The 15,772-nt window shown below is 35.3% G+C and overlaps 1 protein-coding gene across 1 annotated transcript in view; it reads left to right on the top strand.

The window, feature by feature from the left end:
* DOK6 (docking protein 6) overlaps positions 1–15,772 on the top strand; it is a 244,065-nt gene that overhangs the window by 136,875 nt on the left and 91,418 nt on the right. Inside the window, exon 4 of the mRNA XM_071553138.1 lies at positions 8,464–8,583. Coding sequence (XP_071409239.1) covers positions 8,464–8,583 — 120 coding nt within the window. The remainder of the gene's footprint in view (positions 1–8,463; positions 8,584–15,772) is intronic.

A 15,772-nucleotide genomic window follows, 5' to 3' on the forward strand; every position in this document is an offset into this window, starting at 1 on the left:
GAAAGCTCTATGTTCAAAGGTGTAAGAGCAACAAAGCATATAGTAGCAATGGCGTGTATTTTTGCTTCTACATATTAAAACTAGTCCTTTCCACCTTGATTTTGTATAGAAAAAATGCTTTTAGAATTATTTATCTTATCTAACCATATTTCTGATCTTTAAGTGGCAAGACGTGTCAATAGCTCAAAGATAAGACTGAATGTTGAACATACTAAAAAAAATAAATGGAATGAACTTAGGCTTTTTACTGGGTTTTGTGAGTATTGGATTGTCTTACTAGACTGTAACTTAAACACTTGACAATGGGAGAGAGGCATACTTCAGATTTACATAGAAGGTATGAAACTTCCCATGCATTTAAGAAAGAGCCCTATAACATTTCCAAGAGGAATAAAAATATTGTGGGAGCAGACTAAATCTGAAATACTGTCAATTTTTGAGACAGATAAATGCTATTTCTGAGTGCCAGTCATGGGGTAGCTGCATAAGTTGATGTGATAGTACCCTCTGTGTGTTATGTTCCTGGTGACAGACCCATTTTGGACACTTGACTTACGGTGTTTATTTCATTCCCGCTACAGACAAGCTGCCTCAGGTTATTTTACTTTCATGCAATTGCAATTTAACATTAATAACTGTTGAAACAGATATGGATTGACAGTCTTGGGGAACTGTCTAATTCCCATGCCAAATTCTTTTAACTGGCCCATTAGTTTCAGACAATGTAAATATTTCTTCTATGTTTAGACAGGTTTTCATGATTCTTACTTTACACTTTAAAGAAAGCTTGAATTGAGAGTGAAATTTTGTTAGGCATATTTTTGAGTAATGATGCTCTGTCAGATTGCTGTTGATCTGTTGGACATACTAAGATTTGTTAACCATTTGTGGTATAATGAGTCGCTAGTCCCCAGCATGAAATAGAATACATGATTTTTAAGAACACCTATAAATCTACCCTCAAGGACTAATTTATCCATTAAATAGCATTTTCTTCCTGGAATGTCATCATTCATTTCTGTAGGACTAATCACTGACTAAAGTGATATTCCCTTTTTTAAGCAAAGGCAATTACTTTCTTATAGACTTATTTTTCTTCATTTTCCTATACATTCTCCATTTTTCAAACAAGTAATCAAAGTTATGTTTCTGTTTGAAAACTACATTCTCAAGCAGCATTTCATATGGGAAACTTTCCTTCTTGCTGCTTTAACTTTGGTTAAGGACTGCTAGTCAGTGTTGCAGGGCATTTCTTTTAGGATTTGAGTGGAGTGTCCTCTTGCTGCAATTTTACACTGGAAAGGAGGAGCAGTGCAGTTAAAAGTAGATATTATATGCAAGTAAAGTCTGTTTTAGGGAAATAGTTTAATGGATAGTAACATCAATATGATAAATCTTTTTGAATATTTCAAAAGGATTCACTGATCATTGTATGCATTTATATTATCAACAGGACAACAGACAGACTAGTAGCTGAGTGCTTGTTATTCAAGCTGAAACTTTTGGTCAGACTGCAGAAACAGCATATTTTCAAGAAAATGTCAGTTTTGATAGATCTCAATAACTAGAGGCATATATAGCTGGCTATTTGCAAACATAGGTACATAGTCAAATTAAAATTATCAGAACCCTATTCTTGATGTATCTTGCATCTCCAAATAAGTGTGGCAGAAGTATCACTTTGTAAAGTCAGTAAATGTATTTTGGTAATTTTTGTAATTAACTGTGCTGTCCTTATGCCAACTCAACTTGAAAATAACAAATGATGGGGAAATGAAAATTTCTTTTCTTATAATACTTAGACTGTTATCTTCCTTCAGTTAAAAAAAAAGTGCATTGGCAAAATATACCAACAGTGAAATAATACGTGTTCATATTCTGTAATTATTCATTTATCTTGATTACCACATTATTCAGTGTTTCCTAAAGGGAAAAAATTGTAATACTCAAATAGACAAAGGTGGTGTGCTGGTTTAAAGGAAAACCGTCCAGAGAAACCAACCCAACACAAAGGAGATTTTAGGTCAGAGTTACAGTTTAATAACAATATTAGAATAAATGCAATGGCACAAAGAGAAATTGGTTTTAACCCAAAGAACCCAGAAGTATAACCCAGCACCCTGGGGCACAAAAACAAGGAGCTTTGTTAGCCCCTATGCTGAGATCTACATGGTTCCTCCGAGTCCAAAGCAAAAGGAAAGAAAAATCCTGTTGGTGCAGATAACGGTCCCAGCCTGGTTGAGAGTGGTGGTCTCCTCCTGTTGAGGTTCTGGTCCTCCTCTGGATCTGATGAGTGGTTCTAGAAGTCCTCAAATCCTGAGACCCCAAACCCTCCGGTTCAGGTGGGAGCACCCAGTACCTCCCCCAGGGCAGGGAGTTCCACAATGGGTGACCTGACTCTGTGAGTCGTGGGGTATTTTTTGGAATAGTTGATGGCCCATTAGCAGACACGCCCCCTCAGGCTGGGTGTGAAGGTGCTAACGACTTCCTGGAGGGGAGTTATCACAGCTCTTTTCTCACAGGCTTCTTTAACACTCAACTTACATCCTGAGGGGTCAGGTGTGCCCTGGGCAGCTGCTGCAAATGGCCCATTGTTAACAGTTCATGAGAAATTACACAGAAGGTTTTAAAATACACAGCTTTGGTCACACCCGCACATTGATAAACTGATCCCAGCTTGCTGAGCTAGGACAGGTGGGTATGACATTAAACTGATGGTATAGTCAAAAATATGCATATGTTTTAATAGCTGGAAGTAAATAAAAAATAAGGAGTTTATAGGATCAAAAGAAAAAAAGTGGCAATGACAAGAAATTTTTTAGGAACTTGACTCACCAACTTCTTTTTCAAAGAATATGTTCAGATTTCCTTTAAGATATTTTGTAACTGCTTGAATAGATATTATTTTTTGTAAATTAGTATAATTTAACAATATATGTAATTTTTCTGTATGACTTTCCTTTGCCTTTTGGTTCCGTGATTTACACTTATGTAAGAACGGGACACTTTACTACAGATAAAATATTCAAAAATCCCAGTTCAAGAAAAGTACCAAAACATTCCCTAAGAGATATAATTATTTGAAACACAAACAAAAATTCAGTATACAAGTCATGCATTTCATAAAATATCTCTAAATATAAGTGATCATTAAAAAAACAATTTTGATAAACCAGTTGCTTTTATAGTTGCAGCCCATTATCTGCTACTATCTATTTGAAAGCAAGTTTTAGTCTATATACAGGCTTGTTTTTTGCTCTTTTGCAAGGAATAGAACATGTTTCCCTTCATTGCTTCCTGCTACGTTTAAGAAAAATTTGCCTAATTCATGCATAGCCAGTGTTAATGAGTAATATGTTATTACACAAAATATTCACTCTCTCTCTCTTCCTCTCAGCAAATCTAAGAAATAGCCACATTGGTTTTGATTTGTATCTGTGTTTGAGTATGTGTGATGTGCTCTAATCATAGTTCCCAAAGTAGTGGAGATACGGTTAGATAACATATTTTAAATATTTGTAAAATAAAATTATGTTTGAATCATCAAAGGATGATATGTATCCTGATAAAGATAGATGTTTTTAAGGTATATTGATTTTTATAAGAAATTACATGCCTGCAGTCAATAGTGTTATTTGCTAGTTTAAAAAAAAAAAAAGAAATTAAGTTGCTACATATATTATACGTGATGCAGTATAACACATCAGTCCTGTGGGAAATCTGTAATATTTTTTCTTACTAACTTATAATTAAGCCTAGGTGATTTTTAGAAGAGATAAATTGGCACATCTTTCAGCGGCATCTTTCTTTCTTGGTAGGGAATATCAGGTCTAAGGCTATTAGTCTGAACAAGAATAATTATCCAGTTTCTTCCAGAATAAGAATATTTAGTTGGATTTGGACCTCTTATAGAAGTAGTTTAGAAACAAGAGTCAAGCCATTTGCACAGCAAATACATAAAGATGTTTCAGATTTGAAGAAGCTAACATTTTAAGTTTGTACATTTTGACATCAGGGAAAACTCAGTGCGTTTTTTGGTTCGCACAAGGATAATGTTATCCCCCTCTAATATAGTAAGCATGCTATTTCTGACTTAAGTTCTTGATCATATGGCTTATGTGTGCTGCATGAGAAGGGAAAGAGGTCTGTCTTTAAGATATGCATATAAATTGGAACAATATTTTACAAATACAATAAACTGCTGGTTATAGTGATGGAAAGAATCTCCTGGAATGACGATTCCTTTCAAATGGCATTACTCAAGGAGACGGAAAATGAACTGGAGTTCAACAGGGGTTAACTCTTCCAGGCTTTGTCTCAGCCTAGAGGCATTTGACTGTTCTGGCAACTTGTGGTGGGTGATGGAAAGCTGCTGTTATGTGAACATAGGAGGTAAATGTGAAAGGACATGAAGTTATCAGAATTCAGAAGATATTTGGTTAAGTCCACACACAAAATGCATCCTAAGTTAGGAGTCTGAAAACACTCCCACCTCTAGCCTTGGAGATCTAGAAGCCAGATAGAAAGAGATCTTGATGATCTCTAAGGACAGTGAATTTAAATATGTTCATATATCTGTATTGCTGCCCCTCTCTGCAGAGTAGGTTGTGTATAATGAACTGTTTTAAGCTGTAAGTAGTAGAAGAATGCTTTTGCTATGGAAAATTTATATTTCTATATTTCATTGAACAATATTATTTCATCATTATTATATCAAAAATCCACTTATCCTGTGGTATCAACTGTTTGCAACAGTGGTCAGACTAGGTACAGTACCAGATGAAACACCTGAGAACTGAAGCAGAAATGACATATGACCTGGAAACTCAGTTTAACTGCAGGAAAATATTGCAAACAACAAGATGAGTAACAAGTTTGCACTTTTCAGTAATATTTCTCATGCAATAAACACTGCCTAATTAAGGTCTCCCATCTCTTTGCATTTTATCTTACCTCATGACATTTGTGTAGCAGCCTTTTATAATCAAGTACCAGTAAAGATAAAAATGCAAATATTTTCATCTTATTTATGGCTGTGAAATCATGCTTTATAATTTATCATTCGGTCCAGAAATTCAGTTATCTTAAAAGGAAACTAAATTTTTCAGTGACAAGTACCAGTTATGACTAAAACCTCAGCATTTACCACTAATAAATCTACTCTACATGCATTAAAGAAAACAATTTTGCTGACAGTTTTTATGATTTAGCTCTACTGTAATATTTCATTGTTCAATATACTCATATAATGAAAATAAAGAAGTAACTGTGATATCTCTGTTTTGTGATGTGTTATGTGTCATTCTTAAAGATCACTGCCATGAATGGTGCATTTGTGTACTTTAAAATAATTTTTTTAAATCATAAGTAATATTTAGTTTGTTATCCAGAAACACGAGGCATTCTATAGATCTTTTACAAAAGAAGAGTGAATTGCTTTATAGATGCATATGATAAAAGGAGAAACAAGGCTTTGGCTTTGAAAGGTAATTCATCTGCTTCTAAAGAAGATTTTACATGTCTGTGAAGAAAAAGGTGGAAGGCAATTCCCTGCAAGTAAGTAATAGCTATCAGGCTGCATTAGGCAAAACTAACTCTCACACTGCCTTCCTACCCTTGACCTTCCAGACACATTTGTAGATGTTGATTCTTCTGACAGTAGACACAAATCCTCACAGCTCTGCAGGAAGATATTTCAGTTCTGCATTGAAATTGTATTTTCTGTAGCTTTAAGTGGATTGTTTTTGTAAGATAAAAACTGTGAGTTATACAGCAGTACAATGCCTGTTACAGCCTACTCTTTGCAAAATGTAGCTGTGATCTTAAAATGCTTATCCTAAGATAAGTTTCTTCTGTATGGCAGTTGGGGAAGGGTCTAATCTGGGCCTAATCATCAGGTTTGGCAGTAAAGAAACAGCAGCTTAAATTAAACTGCCAGAGTCAAACCCTCTAAAGGGCAGTTTCTGGATACAAACTTTCAAGATCTAGATGTTCCTGTAAAAGAAAGAGGAAAGCAGATTAAGTAGATGAAACTAAGACACACACAAGAAACAGCTTCCTAGAACAATGCTTTTGCTTGGTTGTTTCCAAAAATATCTACTGGAAATGTGGTGTGAGAATACATATAAATAGAACTTGTTGCTTTTACATTAGAATACTCTTTTGAATATATATTGATGTTAAGCTGGATTTATGGAAATACTGAGATATTTCCCTTTCTCCTTAGATATTTGTAATATTTGAAAGGTTAGCTTAGTATTTGTTTACCATCATCTCATTCTATGTTTTCAGTACATGCCCTTTTAGTCTGGGTGCAGGCACAGTGAAAAAAAGTAATAAAATGCAGATTTTGTAAAATACATTAAATGTTATGTCCTGACCACACTCCAGGAAAAATTACAGGCTTTATATAGAGCTGTGCATTTTGTCAGCATATATATATATATTATTCTGTGATACGGTTTAGGCAGAAAAGAAGGGAAGGGAAGGAAACACTGGAGCATTTACCTAGATTTGCAGTCATCTTTGTGCTACCACCTTGCTGCATTGATTACCCTATGTTTATCTATAGTTGGAAGGAGATGTTGGGCAACTCAGTAGAAACTCTCCCGGGAGGGGGAGCTTGACTTACCTGTGTGCTGGTGTGCTGCCCCCACACCCCTTCTACATGCTGACGGACTATGGCAGCATGTTTCGGGGGCCAGTTCTACCATCTCCCTGGTGTGAGAACCTCTCCATGGCAAAGCAATTTATAAGGCATGGCTTTGGTTCAACAGACCTCACAAATATCCAGCAAAGGCTGAAGGAGAGGAAAGGAAAATAAAAAGAAAATTTCTTCATATATGAACAGAATGTTTTTAAATAAATTCATCTTGCTCCATTTAAAAAACCATAATTTTTTATTGCTACCCAGAGATATACCTATTTTCTACTTCCATTAAGGAGGCTGTATCTATAAAGGTGTTATAAAAACAGGATGCTGTTACCTCAATATTTTCTTCTCACATACAAAGTTAAATGTCATCTGAATGCTACTGACAGAATGTTCTGTCTTTTACCACAAGAAGCTGAGAATGTTACAAGAAGACCAGCTTTAGGGATCTGTGTCCTGAAACAAGGACTACAAAAAAGCAGGAAGGATTAAGAGCAACCACTTTCCTCACAACATTCTGAAGAAGTCCCCCCAACTTCTGGTGATAACAACCATATTTGGCTCTCAAAAATCCAAAAATAGTCTCTATTATTTGAACTGTCTGTCTGGAAACTCAGTCAGCTGATAACAAGTATAACTCAGGAACAACCTGTTCCTGGATTATTCAAGACCCTAAACAAAGGAAGGTACTCAAAGTTTCCTGGAGACCTGGAATTGCATATCTGTCTCCCTTTCTTGTCCAGCAAATGCTTCTGTTATCTGAGATCTATGCCTAACCAGGCAAGAATTTGAGGACATTTAGGTATAGAACAGTTTTTCTTGGATATAAATTTTCACTAATTACAATGAGTCATCCTCACTAAATGCTTTGGGACTTGCATGCAGTATTTTTCTATCTCCGAATTTGAGTAGTATGTTGGAAAGGTTGTCACAAAAATATTTTCCAAATGTCCCCAAAAATAGGGCTGAAAAGAGCATGGTGGTTTAATACAGACATTTCTAGACTACTGGAGTCATCCACTTCTAAGGATGATCAGATAAAGACTGACTGTGACCATGGATGTGTCTGGTGCCAAGCCTGTTTTCCAGAAAGTTTCCATTAGGTGAAACCTGTCCTGTAATAAAAGACAATCAGGGTAGTTGCATGATTTTCCTTAGTTGTGATTTCACACTGTGTTAACACCAACTTGAGATATTGGTTGTTTGAGCAATGCCAGAGATTTCATGATGTTAAGTTTGGGAAGTGGAAGGATGATGCTGGAGGTGGAGAGGCTGATGTGTATTACATCTTGGGGACTTTATGTCTTGGTAGACTGGCAGATAGGGAGCTCTCAGATGTACATCAGTGGGATGCAATGGAGGAATCAGAAAGGACTAGAAGGTTTCGAATCTTCATATGATAGTTTCAACTAATGCCCAAATTGCTCTGAGACCAAAAGAAGTTGAACAGAACTGAAATTAATTATTCAGTTTAACTTGACAGACATAGCTGTTCACTACAGAGATGTAAGTTTAGCATTTGAAGATCATTTTATTACTGCTTTTCCTTTGCTCCTAGAAAAATGCTCCAGGACCTTTAGAAACCGAAAGTACTTTAATAGTTCAGATTCATCTAAAAAGCAGTAAGGAATATTTCAGCTAGTATATGTAAAGTTTTTCTAAATTGCATTTGCTTGTGTTATGCATATGTTTCAACAAAATCTTAACAGAAGCATATTGTCATAAAGCTTGTCAGTAAGAAGGTATTGATTTAAGTTCACACTTTTTTTGGTAAAATGTCAACATGATCAACTTTTTTTCTGTTTGCCCAGAGCTAGAGGCAGAGGAGTGGTGCAAACATCTTTGCATGGAGTGTCTAGGAGCCAGGCTCAATGATATAAGTCTTGGGGAACCAGATTTGCTTGCTGCTGGAGTCCAGAGAGAACAGAATGGTAAGTAACTTTATAATTGCTCCCAGATGAGTTCTTAGGTGATGTCCCATGTTATCTTTGCTTACGTTTGTTGCGAGGACTTTGGCTTTTAGCTAGAAGCATATCATTAGTAACTTAACATTTGGATGTGTTTTGAATTTTAACTGTTTATTTGTACACATAAAGGTGAATAAACTCCATGCCAAATAGCACATGTAGAGTCCCTTCATGTCTTCATTTTGTTCGCATTTCCCCATCATGGGAGATAATGACCGTGATGACCCTTCTGGTTCTGGAAATTGTGGCCTCTGTACAGAGGAATAAAACAACAGCGGCTGTTTTGCAGCCCTTTAAAGACAACAGTGAACATGTCAACACCAATTTGGACTGCAAAACACATATTTGTGTTAAATTCACACCTGTCTTGAATATTGAAGTCAGGATCATCTAAATGTTGTCAAATATAGGTGAAAAGGGCAATGACAGCTGTTAGCACTAAGCCTGAGTTTCAAGTCTACATCTAAAGGCTATTTGGATTAGACATAGGCACATGAAGAATGTTAGTGGTTGGAATATGCAATAACAAAAGGAAATATGTGATTATCCTGTCATTTAATTCCTATTAATGAACATGAGGGCAACAGCTAATGTGCTTCTATATTCCTCCCTAAATTACAGCTCTCAATGATTATTACTGTCTTGATGCTTTTATAAGATGCAATAGCTTTCAACAAAGTAATAACACACACTGCCTCAATTGTCATAAAACATGAAACCAACTATCATTATGAACAAAATAACGCAATTAAATTTTAGAGTGAATGAAACTATTGATCATATTGTATTAATTTCTCTGAACATAATAGCATATATGATAAAATATACAGAAATCTTTTAGGAATTTTGGTTAAAAACAGACATGTTGAGACGTGATTTAAAAGAAGTTCAAGTGTTTATAAAGTTGTTTGCCTGCTGTGAGACACAAAATTCAATTTGTAGTCTCAAACTATTTAAGAAAGGGAGAGCTACTAAAGTTGTAGAAAAGTGATAACAATCAGACACCACTCCAAGTATCCCATCTGCTATATGTTCATAGGCTATAGGTATAGCATTCATGGGCATGCTGTTGAAGATAGAACTTATGTGAGCAGGTGGAGCTCCTTCATAAATGTGATAGGAAATAAATCTTATCAAAAGCCTGTGATGTGAACAGAAAAATAGCTTGAAATTCCTCAAGCTCTTTCTGCATTGAATTCATGTACTGGCCAGCAGCTTTTTGACATAAATGAAAAATACTGCATTTTATCATGTTCTTGAAAGTGATACGGTTACACACACATGACATCCAGATGACATGGATTAGGTTTGTTGTATGACTAGTCTTGATTCAATTACCCTAGTCAAGAAATTAATTGCAGTGCTACCAACCAGCATATATGAACATAATTGGCATCTTTATTGTTCTAAGTAAATAAATGAAAGGAATCAAAGAGGCAAGGCATGTATTTGTTGTACAAACCGCATGAATAATAATGCATGGAGGGTATCATTAGCTGTATTCTTTTAAAACAAATGACTGAATATATATAATCCAATATTTGATGAGCCTGCTCTGCTAAATCATTAGTTGCAATATCTCAGACAAATAATTCTGATACCTATCCGCATCCTTCCCTCATCTGCTTGATGCACAACTTTGCATTTTACTAAGCATGCTAGAAATTCAAAGTTGTCTTGTTCAGAAGCAAAGCAAATTCTCTTTTGAGTATCTTTTAGTCAACGTGGAAGGAAGGAAAAGTACAGAGATCCTTACTTTCAGTATGAAATCTGGAATTTTATTCATTAAAGAATGAAAGCTGTAAGAACCTGCAGTTTCATTCAAATTTTTGCAGCATATCCTTTAGTAAAACTGGTTGAGTGGAATCCTGACTTCAGTTTATACTTGTTATCTTATTCTGCAAACCTGGAAACATCCTTCCCCACATGACAGTGCTATCAAAAAGGTGACTGGTTGGAGGGTGGAATCATCTGTTGACCTGAAATTGAAAGGCCAAAATTAATTTTCCAATTGGAAATTCATGAAAAGTGGCTATGTGTATGAAACATATAAAATCTTGCTTATTGTGAAAATGGCAACTGTGTAACTCTCTGGATCATTTAATTTTTTTGTATTAAATAAAAACTGTACACTGGTATACATGACCTTTGAAAGTCATTATTTCAAAAGATATTGCAAGTATGTTAACTTCATAGAATTCCTCTTGACTTCATAGAACTCCTCTTGAGTCAGTCAATTTATGAATGTTTACTTGAAACAGAAATGTGAGAATACAGTTTGTACAACCTATAATAGAACCTCAAAGCCTCAACATCTAGTTTCATGTGAATTCTGTTGCCTGAACCATTCAAGGGCTTTCTTTGAAGTGACTGAACAAAAGATGTCTCTTAGTATCGAAACAAGACCAAAGATTGTAATAAACTTTATAGTGTCAATGGTTCTTCAGTTTTAGAGAAATTATTTTTACACTTTTAAAGGCTTAAGAAAAATTGAATAATGCTCCTATAGGGTTAATATCTCTGTGACATGGCAGATGTCATTACCATTAATCCAAAAAGAACAGGTGTATTAACTGTTAATTGCATCTCATTCCACTGAATATTTTTTCAAATGGTTACTTTGCCCTAAAGAGTTCCTGAAATGTTTAAATTTTGATAAAGATACTTCCTTGGTCATAGAAGAACTAGCCTGAGAAAGTGTTTTGTTTTGGTTTTTTCATGAGCTGATTTATATTTTTCAAGCAATAATATTTTTAATATGCAACTACTTGCCCGTTCTTGTCCTTAAAGGACATTTGCATGTATTCACTGAATGGATCAGGTGAGTTGGCTCTCCTTGGAAAAAAAAGCAAAACAACCTGTGTTGTGTAAGTTTGTGTTTTAGTTTTTATATGTGACCACTGAGACAACTACCCTCTGTTTGAAACATTATAAATTATTTTCTTAATTTCTGTTATAGATATGCCCTGGGACCATAAAATTACTACATGCTACTTACATTTTTTAGACCCAGGGACACATTTCAGAAAATATTTGCCAAGGAAAAGATATGTGTTTTCTATCGTTTGTTTAATACCTCTTTTTTAGTACATCTGAGCCCATTTATCCTCCCACTTTTGCTCTTGTGGTTCTCCTGAGATGAGCTTTAGATTTCAGAAGGAAAGACACTTGATTTTCTGTGGCAGGAATGCAGCAATACGGTTTGCAAAAAGCCATAATTTTTTATAGTTCTGAGTTGTTCAGTAAATGCTAGTGAGATCTGTTTTACTGTAGTTGCACTGTTGCTGGACCCTACAACACCAAGCAATTCTTCAGTGGTGACAGCAAAAAAAGGCAAACTGTAGAGCTGCACTGCTTGTAGCAGAGAGCTCTAAATACTGTGTCTTGTAGGAAGGATAGGGAGACGTAATCAATTCTTGTGCAAAGCACTTCAGTAACAGAAAGCTTCTCATTGGATTTTACCATTGTTATTACTTTCAAGAAGTATTACCACAAGTCTTGCTGTGTAAACTCTGCTAAAGAAATTTACCCTATAGGTAGTTTAAAGTTTAAGGCTCACAACTAATGGCTGCTTAGTTTGGAATGACACACATATTCCAATAAAAGTGAGGTGGGAAATGAAGTTTCTGTTGCTCTCCAACCATCTCTCCTGCAAATCTAAGGGATTTGTTTGTGTTCCTCAGTCATAGAGCAGCAACCTTGTTTCTGTTTAAATTTCTTCTCACACCAAACACGATTTCTTTGTGTTTATGAATGACTGTTTAGATTATTTGCTAAAGTATTAAAATATAGTATGATAGAAAAAGCAGTAAAGGCCTCATCTCGTCATCCTGTTCATATATTTATTTTATTATAATAGCAGTGAAGCTGTACATGCAATGATAAGACAAATAATATTACCCAGTTATAATTCCAGGAAAGAAAATCTGAACCTAGTTGGATCCTATAACACCGTTGACAAGTCTTCAAACCATATCCTGTGATACTTACACCCACATTTCATAATCCTTGGGTTTCTCAAGCTGCTGCTAGGCAAAGAAATTGTGAATATAGAGTGCTGACTTCATTTGGAAAAATTCGAAGCTTCCTTTCCAGCTCTCAGTGCATTTGGAAGCATTTTCAATACATAATGACAAAAACAAATGTTAGGGTTTTTTAAAAAATCTGTATCTTTGCTGGTGACATCATATCTAGAATTTGTCCATGCTCACTGTTTTTTAATGTGTCACTATTTTCATTCTCTGTAAAACGAAGCAATTTGAAAGGAGGTATCCAAATGGACAGTATATGATGACAGACAATATTTACCATGAAAAAGAAACCAGAATATTCAAGAAAATATCTGTTAAGAAAAGCATTATGTGAAAAGTTAATAAATTCACTTTTTAGGAGCAGGTGCTTCTGTTTGGTGAAGACTCTGTTCCTATATATTTTAAATACTAAGTAATAGAATTAACATAGGTGAATACTTGTGCTAACTCATATTCTATTAAACTTTACTTGTAAACCTGATGTAAAACCTGAAGAAAATTTTTATACTGAAGAAAGGGCCAGATCCATCTTTTGCTATAGCTTGTTTATTGTTTGCTATCATGTCCTTGATACCAATATGATGCTTTTCTATTGTGTGTTTTGGGTGTTCTTTTTTTCATTTTGCTGCATTATAAAGCTAATATTGACTTTAGAAGTCTGAAAAAGTTTGAAAGATAATTAATTTTTTACTTTTCATCCCTTCCTAAGATTTATATTAATAACTCATAAAATTACTTTTTTTGTAAGCTTTTTCTTCTTCATAACATTGGTTTTACCTTCCTTTTTTATTAAAAAAACATTCCGCAGGAGTAGCAGTCTTGCTTTTTGTATTTTAATTGCAAGAAACTCACTAATTCTCATTAGCAAAAATGTAGCTTTTCATAGTGAACAAAGTCCTTGAATACTCTAAAGAGGATTATGAGTTATGTCTTTGTGCTACGTATTGAGATTACAAACTACAGCCAAACCATAGAGACTTCATAATTACATTCCCAGAGCTGACTTCTTTTAGGGCATTTTCTAGGGTCTGTCGAAACTCTATAATTTAATACATAAAAGCACTTGGCATGTTTTTTATTCATCTTCTGTTATCCTTAATCCATTTTTATACATTGAGTTTGTTTGTTCGTTTTTTAAATAAAGGAAACACAGACAGCTTTATTCAGAAAGGTAAGGTGTTTGCAGTGTTAATGGCTGGTTACTCCAGTAAGACTTTAGATTCTTCTCTACCTTACTACTTAACAGTTGAAACAATTCTTCGTGTTTATCTGTGGGAAACTTTATATTTTTATTGAGATGCTTATAAACACTTCCATACATTTTTAATGGAAGCAAAGCCGAATATTGAGAAGCAAAGGAAGAAACAATAATTCTGAAGTCCTGGTTCCTCACCATGTACAGCAGAAAAGAAACATTTTTATAAATCTGACATATGAATGAACACAAAATGTTGCACCTTCAAGATTTAAAGGTCTCTTTCCACCTGAAAGTTAGACACAGGTGGTCAGCAGCAGAAGTCTCATAAATGGAAGAGTTTCTTTCGTATATAAGCAGCATATTCACTTTTAAAGCCTCTTCTTATTTATGTAGGTCGCACCAACTGGCCTGTCTCCTTCCATTAGTAGTTTTTTACCCATCATTAAAGCTGAAATGAAACCAAGCATCTGGATTGCAAAATTTCAATGTCATCTGGTCGATTTTCCAACTGGAATGCTTTAGGCAGAGGAACCCAGTGATAAAATGGCAGAACCAGGATCACTGATCTTCAGTGAATTTGCTTCCCCAGTACAGTGGGAAGGCTGAGAGCATTTTGGAGTTTTTGCCAAGTCTCTGTCTAAGTCAATATGCTTGTTTTAATAAAGACTCTTATGCTCCTATGCCCTGGAAAATGTTATTAAATATTGTATTCTTGCCAAAGCCCAAATGCTAAACACCTTTACATGCACAAAGTGTATGATAAATCATTGCTCCGCTTATTCAAGGAGATGAGGAAAAGCAGTTACGTTGAGTGGAATAATAAGTGTTGCAAAATACCAGCATTTTTTTCTCATCCTGGCTTCCCCATTCCCTGAACTTTGCTCTCATCAGTTTTATAGGAGTAAGGAGGATAGGGGTGCTGAATGCTGAGGAATTGCACCTGCTCAGTCTCAGTCTCAGTCTTATCTTACCCAACATCATCGCATCTGCTTGCTTGGTTTCTTCCATCTCCCTGCTTTCTGGATCCCTCATTAACTTCTATTTGCTTAGCCCTGCTACCCAGTGAACTCTTATTATCTTGTCCCACTCATATGCAGATGCTGTCTGAAGCACAGAAAAGCTAAATGACCTATGGAATGTCATTCAGAAGATCTGGTGTCAGAATTCAGCTGAGATTCCCAAGTCTGGCCCACAAATGTTTGTTCTTGCCTTGTTAAGTTTAAGGGCAAAACATGCCACTAAAAATTGAATAACCATTAGCTAGATACACGTTCAAATATTTTTCTGAAATGGAACAATTGGACCCTGCATGTTAATTAATAAAATCCTTTAATAGTATCTACACCTTTCCATGTCTTCAATTACCCAGTACTCAAAAGTACAGTTTTTGTTCCAAAAGCAAATATACCTATCCTCAATCTTCTCCAGCACATATGTTTGTACCCTTGTTTTTTCTTGCCAATTTGATTAAGTTCCAAGGGTGCTACATTTTGCCCTGCAGCTGATGTTCACTTTAATCAGACATACTTCCTTTAATCTGACATACTTCCTTTAATCCATGACATCTCATCTTAGACGCTGACCTCCGATGCAAAGTCAGCAAACGTCTCCTGACAGTTTGAGGATACCATATGTCCTGAATACCCTTCATGCAATAGGATCCTGAAACACTTCAGAGAAGTTGAGCATTTCATGAGTATCCTGGTAACATCTAAACCAATTTAAAAATATTCTGTACCTTCAACACAACAGTTTAATGTTTACTTCAGAAAATAATAGTAGCTTTTCATTTTATCTGCTGTTTGAGGCATTCTGTCAGTGAAGACAGGGAAAGGGAAAGATTTTCATTCTCATATAGTAGTAGCCCCATTCCCCCTTACATACATTGTGTTATTTCATGTAATGTAAGAGAGAAACAGCTGAC

This window comes from Pithys albifrons, chromosome 4 (assembly GCF_047495875.1).
Source record: "Pithys albifrons albifrons isolate INPA30051 chromosome 4, PitAlb_v1, whole genome shotgun sequence".
NCBI classification, from domain to species: Eukaryota; Metazoa; Chordata; class Aves; order Passeriformes; family Thamnophilidae; genus Pithys; species Pithys albifrons.